The sequence below is a fragment of the Artibeus jamaicensis genome, unplaced genomic scaffold, assembly GCF_021234435.1.
Source record: "Artibeus jamaicensis isolate MK-2021 breed Jamaican fruit bat unplaced genomic scaffold, CSHL_Jam_final contig_332, whole genome shotgun sequence".
In the NCBI taxonomy this organism is placed as follows: domain Eukaryota; kingdom Metazoa; phylum Chordata; class Mammalia; order Chiroptera; family Phyllostomidae; genus Artibeus; species Artibeus jamaicensis.
The window spans coordinates 39,608,688-39,619,004 of record NW_026521788.1 but is presented as its reverse complement, the minus strand read 5'-3'; the positions used below and the strand labels follow the sequence as shown (position 1 = coordinate 39,619,004).

General features: G+C 41.4%; 1 protein-coding gene across 1 annotated transcript in view; it reads left to right on the top strand.

The window, feature by feature from the left end:
• Positions 1-484: 484 nt before the first annotated feature.
• PTPN20 (protein tyrosine phosphatase non-receptor type 20) overlaps positions 485-10,317 on the top strand; it is a 157,650-nt gene continuing 147,817 nt past the window's right edge. Inside the window, exon 1 of the mRNA XM_053663862.1 lies at positions 485-701. Coding sequence (XP_053519837.1) covers positions 485-701 — 217 coding nt within the window. The remainder of the gene's footprint in view (positions 702-10,317) is intronic.

Sequence of the window (10,317 nt, the reverse complement as noted above, 5' to 3'; positions counted from 1 at the left end):
AGGCTAATGGATCTGTCAGTGTGGCTCTGGTCAGGACCAAATGGAGACGGGTGTGCTTACCAAGAGAAAAAGATTCTGGCTTCATGTCTTGAGGGATGTTTACACTCTGAAGTCCCTGCTTGATCACCCTAGTTGAAACACTCAGCTGACCTAGTAGCCAACTGACCTCACATTCTAGCACAGGTTAGGGACTCCTTCTGCCATAATCTCTTTTGTCCAAAGTGTGCACTCTACATATGCCCCTCAGTGACACTGTAAACTGACCCCAAACCCAGCCCCTCTATGACTCAGTATTGGCCTTAGCACAGCTATGAACCATGTGAGCACACCTAGAGAACACAATGTTCAGTGGTTCAGGATCTAGGCATGGGTCAGAAGTTGTTGGCATTAGGAGCCTGGCTTAGGTGAGGGACGTGTACAGAGTGGTGGATTCCCCTGCCCCCACCCACAAAGAATTTACTGCTGGTCCTCAGCAAGCGTTACAATGCCTGCGGCGGGCAACAGAGGGCAGCGCTGTAGGCTCTGGTCCAGCCAGCAGATGGTGTTGGCACTGGGCGAGCTCTTGTGCGCAGGCTCACGGGCGCTGCCAGGATTGGACTGTGCCGATCCCGAGGGCTGGTTGCCTTCTGGGAAAACTCAACTGGTCGGGCAGTCGGGAGCAGCTGGGGCGGTTGGGGCCAGGCCTGTCAGCGCAGAACCTGGTGAGGAAAGTTGGCTGGGGACTAGGTGGGCCACTGGAGAGAGGGAGAAGGCTGCTGCTCTGCCTCACTAGGGGCAGAGTTGGGCCCACCCGGTGGTCCTTACACGAAGCTACCACTGTTGTGTAGGGGCCGAAGGAGTGAATTGTGCCCCCCAGACACCAGGAGGCTTTTGTGGGCTGGATTTGGACGGACTCTGAGAAGAATGAGGCCAGAATCCTCCAAAGCCTCAGCCTAGGCAGTGTGATGCCTGGCTCTACTGTGACATCTGCTGTGGTCCTGTGTGTGACAGGTGTGAAACAGGAAACACTTTGACTCTGTGGTAAAGGAAGGTACTAAGTCATGGTCTGCTCTGGCCTGGGCCAGGGTGTCTGGGATGCAGAAAACTCCATTCTTACCCAGGACTGGTGGGGGTTGAGGGGCGTAGAAACAGCGTTGATTCATCAACTAATTCAACAGTTACTTTTGAGTACCTGTGTGCCAGGTACTGTTCTTGAAGTTGGGAATATTAATGAACAAGATACACAAGGATTCTAGTTTTTTTGGAACAGGTAGAGTCAAGAATTATGTTTTGATATGGTAGTTTCTGATGCCTGGTAGATTTTCCCCCCAACATATACTATATGAACAGCATGGTTGGGAAGAATTTTCCAGTGAACTGGTACACCCACCACCTAGATCCCACCATTAATGTTTAGCTATACTTGGTTTTTCACATGTCAATCACCTGGTAGATTTAGTTTTTACTGTAGTAAAATATATACATAACATAAGTCATCTAATAGATACTTAGGAAGTCAAATTGGCCATTGGAAATTTGAATCAAGTCCTGGGGGATATCAGGGCTAGAGTTGATATTTGGAATCATCATCATATACATGGTATTTATTTATTTTTAAAAAATTTATTTATTTATCTTTAGAGGGAAAGGAAAGGAGAAAGGGAGAGAAACATCATTGTATGGTTGCCCTTTGCGCATCCCTTGCTGGGAACTGGCCTGCAGGGAACCGGCCTGCAACCCAGGCATGTGCCCTGACTGGGAATCGAACCTCGACTGTCTGGTTCGCAGGCCCGAGCTCAATCCACTGAGCTACACCAGCCAGGGCCCATATACATGGTATTTAAACTAAGGGCCTGGATGAAACTATCTAGCTTGAGAGTGTACACAAAGAAGGGGGCAGAGTCCAAAAAGGGGAAGGTGGCACTCAGTGGGTGAATTGTATTGTGCAAGGTGGGCTTGGCAATTAGGAGAAATTTAATGATTATCATTTTTAATTCTCACCTGAAGATATGTTTACTGATTTTGAGAGAGAGACAAAAAATCAGAAACATAGATGTGAGTATGAAAAAAACATCAATCAGTTGTCTCCAGTAATGTGCCCCAGTTGAAAACTGAACTCACAACCTAGGTATGTGCCTTGACCAGGAATTAAACCTGCACCCTTTTGGCACAGAGAATAATGCTCCAACCAACTGAGTCACCTGGCCAGGCCTAGGAGGATTTAATTATTTTAACAAGGACAACATTTCATGGAATAAAGGGCCTTAAGATCAAAAAGAATTTTTTAGGTAGACTTTTTTTTTTAGAAGAAAATAGCATGTTTATATACCAGTGGGATCAAACTCATAAAAAGGGGGTACATTGCAGAGGGAAGTCCTCAATACCTGAGAAACCATAGAGCAGGTCGATAGTTGGCTTCGAAATGAGCATGAACACATATTTTGTGGTAACTGGAGGAGACACTGACAATGGGTACAGATGCAGATAATGGTAGAGACAATGTCTGTGAAGGCGGTTATTGGCTGAGAGTAAGGGAAGCAGAGGAGAAGAAAAGAGATATTAGAACTTGGAGGAGAGATATGTGACATAGTCCTTCTGGAGAATGGGAAATTGAACTATGCAACTAGGAAATGAGATTGGATTGTCAGACTGTGTTGAGTACCTGTTTGAGATGTGAATGTCATGAATTTTAAAGTGAGATCAACCATTGGGGATTGTGTGGTTTCCTGTGGGAATGTTAGCCTTGGAAGGGTGTTGTAAGGATTCAGTGAGATAATGCATGGATAACATTTAGTACAGTGAGAAGTATATTATGAATGTTACCTACGTTTGTTTTCCTCATTTTGTTTTTCTTTTGCTTCTATAAATGGGACTGGGGAGCACAAACATTTACCACCTGATGGGATCTTCTCCTGTAGTATGTTCTGCAGTCAAACAACTGCAGTTTGCAACTACTTGGAGCTTGACTCCTGGTATATTTGCATTTATGTAGCTTGAAAATTGAAGATGTTCACTAAAAATAAACTATAGTAAATAGAGCTCTCCATTGTCAGACTCCATTGTCAAGACTAATTCATGGTCTTGGACTGGATGGGCTGTGCATTTGTCACAGTGGCAGTTCATAAATTTTAGTGAAAATCTTTTATCACGGTGTTTCATATTGCACTGATGTACAATATTGGATCTGATATACTGGGAATCTACAGAATCCACAGCTTTAAGATCACCAGGGAAATATTCAGTTTAATAGGTTGTCATTTCTTCCTGACCACTTGGGCTGTATTATGATACAAATAATAATGACTGACGTTGACAGCTCTTAAAAGTGCTACTTTTCTAAGCATTTTGTATACATAATTCTTGTTGAAGCCACACAGTGTGAGGCAATTGCTATTATTATATCTATATTTCAGATGCAAAAGTAGGCTCAGAGAAGTTAAAGAATTTCTCCAAGGTACATTTAATTTGATCTCCAGCTTCAGCTGCAGACTTTAACTGTTTTTTTTTTTTTAAAGACTGCTTGGCCATTACTTATCTACATATTAGTGAAGTAAAAGTAATGGATTGATGCAGATTTTCTAGCTTCAAAAGCTGCCACTTACTAGCTATGGGACTTGGAGCAAATCATTTAAGCTCTGTGTGCCTTTGTCTTTATATCCATGAAATGGGAATAATATTAGAAGTCCTGCATGAAAGGGCTATTGTGAGGATCACATGAGTTAATACATTTAATAAGCAGTGGCTGGTTATTTAAATGCTGCTGTTATCCTCTGACTGGTCCTGCAACCAGCGTGGCCTGTGTACTGATCAAAATTCTTATAATCACTGTGCCCAGGTAGAATTTAAAAATCACAGGCTTTCTGCTAATGTTCCTAACTCAGGCATTACCTCTGTTTCCTCTGATTTTATCATCTCTCTGAGCGATGCAAATTTAACAATTTGCTTCTTGGTGCAGAAAACAACTCAGACTTCATTTAGACATGTCTGACCAATGAGGTTCATTCCATTAGTCTTGATATTTGCATGCCACTTCGAAACAAGGCTTAGCGTGATACCTTTTGCCTTTCCCAAATGGGAGGGATTTGGTTGGAAAGGCCAATATACTAGTCAGCTGTTGCTGAGCATAACATACGGTGAATGTTAGAACTGCACATGAAAGCGTTCTGAAAGTGTCTATAAAATTTAGACTTACTTTGATATGTTGTATCAGTTACAGATTAAAAGCAGCTAGCCAGGCTTGACATGGGAGGTCAGTGTAAGTTTACACAAAAAGAAGACTAATGAATAATATAAAATAGTGATCACAGTGAGTTTACATCAGAATCTTTGCAAAATACAGATTCCATGTGCACATATTCTAAATTAGTAAGTCATGATGTTGTAGATGGAAGTGGGGTCTATGTTTTGGTGGTCACAAGCATAGAATTGGACTATCCGCATGGATATTGTAAAACAAAGCACGTGGGAAATTTATTAAGGAAGGAATAAATTTTCAAGAAATAGGAGTGTGCCATCTCTGGCCAGGGGATGACTATCTTCTGTTGAAGGGTTACAGGCTGTTTAGGGTTTTTACTTAAGCATCTACACATGTGATTTCCCACAATCCTCTTTGATTGCCCACTCTGAGTGGAAACCACAATGCTAATTACTAACAGGTGTTACAAGGTAATTCTCAGAAATCAAGATACTCATTGATGAAGCTGCAGTGTCTCAGGGTTTCCTGTTCTATCTCCTGCCTCAATTTCTGCCTGAGAGACATGGTTCTCAAAAATTCTCTTTTGGGGTTACTAAGGAAAGATGGTCAATCTTCTGTATCTACTTCTTGCTGGAATAGGACAATAGACCCCACCTGCTGAGAATCACGAAACTCTTGCCCTATCTTACCTCATGGTTGTGGAGGAATTCCTGAGACAGGCATGGGCACTGGGTGTTGTATGATGTTGGCATCAGATTCTTTAAGGATTGGTTGAAAACCTTAGAGCACTATTATCCTGATGTGGTGAGTCTGGAAGATATAAATTTAACCAACAGGTTAAAGATTCAAGGGCCAAAGATTAACAAGTCCCAACAGAGGTAGAAACCAAGTTACTGAGGGAATGTATTTCTTTAATAATATCCCAGATAGTTTCAGTTATCCCAGATACAATCCTTTTAGCCATGTTGCTTGCTGTAATATTTTATAAGCATTCATTTCTATTTGCCCTAGTGCACAAATCCCACCTTCCTAGGTCAATAAGTAATCTACTTAAAAGTTCACTCAGATTTCTGGGCTGGAAGAGAATTTTGAGGCTTGGATTGTGTGTTAGTTCATTTGGCCCAAAGTACTATTAGGGATATTCCTCCTAACACTGCTCAGATTCTGTGTTTTGGCTCAGGTCCAGGTGCTGAAGTTGTCATGACTGACTTGTTTCTCTATCAGGTTGCCTACTGTATTGTGGGTGATGAGGGCAATCCCAGCAATTATTAAAAGTACTTCCCCAGAGCAAATCCTGGGTGATTTAGAAAAGAGAGTTATTGAAGCAAGAAGGAGTAGCAAGAGTGCAAACAGTTAGCTGTAAGAGGTTTCATATTGATTTACCTTTATGTTTTTTTCTTTTTGAACAGAAATTTGGGGGTCTTCTAAGGGTCCATAGGCATAGGTGGGATCCAATTCTTCTGTTGGCCTGGGGGAGAATCTACTGGTTTTACTCTGGAAATGTGGACTTAACTATCTACTCCTAGCAGGTTCATGGCCATGGGGGTACTTAGAAAACCTGGTAGAGTCCCTTTCATTTAGGGCTAAGTTGATCTGTTGGGGCTCCCTCTTTCCAGGTTTTGAGAAGTACCCAATCCCCTGGAGATACAGTGGTCTGGAATTTTCCTTTGGGAGTGTGTAAGACCTTATTTCCATATTCCTGTAATGGTTTTTGTACCTGTCCTAAATTTATTAATATGCTTAACTGCTCAATAGGTCTCTATATTCAAATATCAGATCTAGAATTAAGAAAGGCCTGCCATTTAGCATCTCAAATGGACTCTGTCTAGTATTGACCTTAGGGGAGGCCCTGATTTTCATGAGTGCTACAGCTGGTAATTTAACCCAATTTTCAGAAGTTTTTGATGGGGCTTTGCCAATGACCTTTTCAAGGTCTGATTTGCCTGTTCTACCTTCTCAGAGGACTGAGGTCTTTAAGCAGAGTGCAGATAATATTCTATGCCTAGAGATTAATCGAATTTACATCTTAGATGTAAAGGATGGCCCTTATCATTTTGTAGCAGAGTGTGGGAGACCAATTGGGGTATTATTTCCTTTAGGAGGGTTTTTGCTATTTCTGTGGCTTTCTCCATCCTTGTCAGAAAAGCCATAGTCCATCCAGTAATGGTATCTATCAGAACTAATAAGTATCCTCATATATCCTCTAAAGGGAGGTATTTTGAAAAAAAAATCAATCTGCCAGTCTTCTGCCAAATAGGTCCCTTTTCACTGAATAGGCTCTGACAGTGAGGGAAGGGATTTTTTCCCCCAGGTATATTGTAGGCATAAAGAGTGTAAGCTTGACAAATACCTTTTATGGCAGTTGTTAGCTCTTTGCCTACAAATAATTTGTTAACCATTGTTGTTGTGGCATCCCTTCCTCTGTGGAAAGAGTCCTGTAAAGCCTTAAAAAGTTTCCACCAGGAGGCCTGGGGAAGGAAGAGTTTTGGGCCAACGTATATCCAAGATTCTTCATGGATGCCCCCTTGCTCCAAAGTCCAAGATACCTCCCTAGATGTATAGTTGGGCTTGATATCTGAGTCATTCACAGAGAGAAATAAAGCCAGTTGTTTGATAGTCCTTAGTGCTGCTTTCTTTGTCTCTCGGTCTACCCTTCTATTTCTCTAGGAGATAGAGGACATATCCTTTTGGTGAACTTTGCAATGCATGACTTCCACTTAGGGAGCTTAACTGCTTCTAATAGATTTAGGATTTATGGTCCATTTGTAATGGGAGAATTCCTAATAGTAAAGAGCCCCCTTTCTTTCCACATAGCAGTGTGAGCATGCAGAAGAGGAATCTGTTAGATATTAATCCACTTTCCTTATCCTAGAATAAGAGGTGGGTAAGGGCCATAATTTTAGCCTTTAGGGCAAAGGTCGAGAGTGAAAGGGGTTGTGCTTCAGTGGTATCATATAAACTAACTGCTGCATATCCTGCCTTTTGTTGCCCATTCAGTACAAAGCTGCTTCCAACAGTGGAACCAGTCTTCATCAGGGTTTTCTAAGGATTGTTCTAGTAAGTCAGTTCTACTGGCATAGGTGAGATTAAAAATCTTTGAGCAGGAATGCAAGTCTGGAGATGATTCTATAGGCATGAAGGAGGCTGGGTTTAATGTATTACAGGTTTTTACAGTTACTTCAGGATTGTCCAGAAGAAGGGCCCTGTACCTAGTCAGTCTGTTTCCTGTTAGCCAGAGGTTCCCTTTCATTTCTAGTATTCCTTTTACCTGATGCTGAGTTAAGATCTGTAACTTCTGCCCAAGAGTTCACTTAGCTTTTTCTGTTAGCATGGCTGTGGCTGCAACTGATCTTAGACATGGAGGCCACTTGGTTGCTACATTGTCTAGCTTTTAGAGAAATACACAACTGATCAAGCTTTGTTTCGTAGTTTTTGGACTTAGACCCCTAAAGCTATTCCATGCTTTTCTGATATGTATAGAGAGAAAGGCTTGTTTAAGTTAGGGATGCATAGGGCCAGGGCCTCAACTAGGGCCTACTAGATTTTATTAAAAGCCCAATCATGTTCCTTTCCCCATATAATGGGTTTGGTGTATGGCCCTGTAGTAGCTTCATTTAAAGATTTTGAAATTAGTCTAAAGCTTGGCATCTAAATTCTGCAATATCCAGCCATTACCATTTCTAAGAAAGAAAGAGAGGAGTTGTTCAGTATTAGGTGGTGTTAAGTCAATGGTTGCTTTTATTCTTTCTTGTGACAGTTGTCTAGATCCTGGGGTTAGGGTATATCCTAAATAGTTTACTTTTTGTCTGGTAATTTGGACCTCTTTTTTCCTTAGAGACTTGATATTTCAGGTCCCTAAGGAAGTTCAGAGTTTGGTTAGTATTATGATCTGAAGCTTCCTTCAAGGGCTGAAGATTAGGATATCATCTACATAGTATGAGATGTTTCCTTATGATTGTAATTCCCTTAGATCTTTTTCTAATGCTCTTGCAAACAGATAAGGGCTGTCTCTAAGCCCTCGTGGTAGTACCAACCAGGTATATTGCTGATGGGTCATTATTTTTAGGTCTGTCCACTCGAATACAAGTAAGTTTTGGAAATGTGGGTGGGCAGGGATGCCAAAGAAGGCATCTTTTAGTCTAAAATTGTATATACCACTGGGTATAGTCTGGTACTTGAATGAGTATGGTGTAACCATTGGTTATAAGAGGATGGAAGGGAACTATAGCCTCGTTAACTAGTCTTAAATCCTGGAGCAATCTACACTCCCCTTTTGGGTTAAGAATGGCGAGGATTGGAGAATTGCAGGGAGGTCAGCAGGGTACTAGCAGCCTGTGTGCTACATATTTCTCTATGATGGGCTGCAGACCCTCTAGGGCAGGGGTGTCAAACCCATTTTCACTGGGGGGCCACATCAGCCTCATGGTTGCCTTCAAAGGGCCTAGTGTAATTTTAGGACAGTATAAATGTAACTACTCCCTAACAGTTAAGTGAGAGCTAGGTGCTATTGCCAGGTAGAAACAAGGTGCTGGGCCAGGCAAAACAAAGTGGAGGGCTGGATTTGGCCTGGGGTCTTGTGTTTGCCACCTGTGCTCTAGGGCCTCCTGTTTGACATGATACTGTTTCCTATGACAATCAGCTGTTCCAGGGCCTTTAGTCAAATTTGAACAGGTTGGGCAGCCTTGGCTTTCAAATTGACAGGTGACGGGGGTATGTGAAAACAAGTTTGAGATGTTCCTTCAACATCCACAATATTAATTGAACAAGGGGAGAGAGGTCCAGCATAAGAATTGAGGACAGAATAAGTGGTCCCAGTATCAACAAGAAAGTTACTTTTTTTACCTGCCACATCAAGGTTTACCCAGGGCTCCTCATTAGAGATCAAAATGCTGGTGTAGGCTGGGATCAGTCTGATCCCTGGGCACCCTCAGTCCTCAAGTGCTGCCATGGCCTTATGTGATGACCCCTTTCCACTCTGAGAATGGGGGCAATCTACCTTCCAGTGCCAGATGTCAGGGTTTGCACCTTTGCATGTGGCATATGGCCCTGGGGGTGGCCTAATGTGATCCCTTGCTCTGTTCCCAAAACATTTACATTTAAAGTATTTTTGATCTTTTTGCCCTTGGCATTTCTGTGGCTCTCCTGGGTTACCTTGAGGTGGCTCCACATTGCCAATGGTGTTGCTAACAGCAAACACTATTTACATGGCCTATCTTTCCACTCCCTCTTTCCTATGCTGGATCTGTTCCTCCCTTTCCTCAAGGTCTGAGTTGTTAAAAACCAATAAGGCTGTATCAATTAATTGGGCTATAGGAGTTTTTGGACCCATTTATAACTTTTGAAGCTTTCTACAGATACCTGGTGCTGACTGGCTAATGAAATGCTGTTTCATTAATACTTGACCTTCTGGAGAATATGGATCTAGATTAGTATATTTCCTGAATGCCTCAATCATCCTGTTATGGAAGAGAGCAGGATTCTCTTCATTTCCTTGTGCTATTTCCAATACTATTTGCCAAAAAGAATATTCTTGTTTTTCATTGAATTGTCACTGCTCCTTTGTCAAAGATTGTGGACTGTATCTGTGTGGGTCTATGTCTGGGCTCTTTATTCTATTCCACCAATCTATTTGTTTATTCTTTCACAAGTACCATGCTGTCTTAATTACTGTAGCTTATAGTACACCTTGACATTCTTAGTGTCAATGTTCTGACTTGTTTTTCAGTACTGTGTTGGATTTTCTAGACCTTTTGCTTTTCCAGATACACTTTAGAATGAGTTTGTTGACAACTAGGAATACAAAATAACTTTCTGGGATTTTGAAAGGGATTGTATTGACTATAAATCACATCAGGAAAAATTGAGATCTTAACAATATTGAATTTTTCTATCCAGGTACATGGAATACTTCAACATTTACTTAGATCTTTGCTTTCTCTCTTCACTTTTGTAGAGTTCCTCATATAGATCCTGTACATATTTGTTAGACTTATCACTATGCATTTCATTTGGGTGATAATTAATGTAATGGTAATATGTTTTTTATTGCCAAATCTAATTATTCATTGCTGAACTATTGAAAGGGAATTTGCATATTAACTTTGTATCCTATAATCTTACTATAATTACTTATTAGTTCCAGG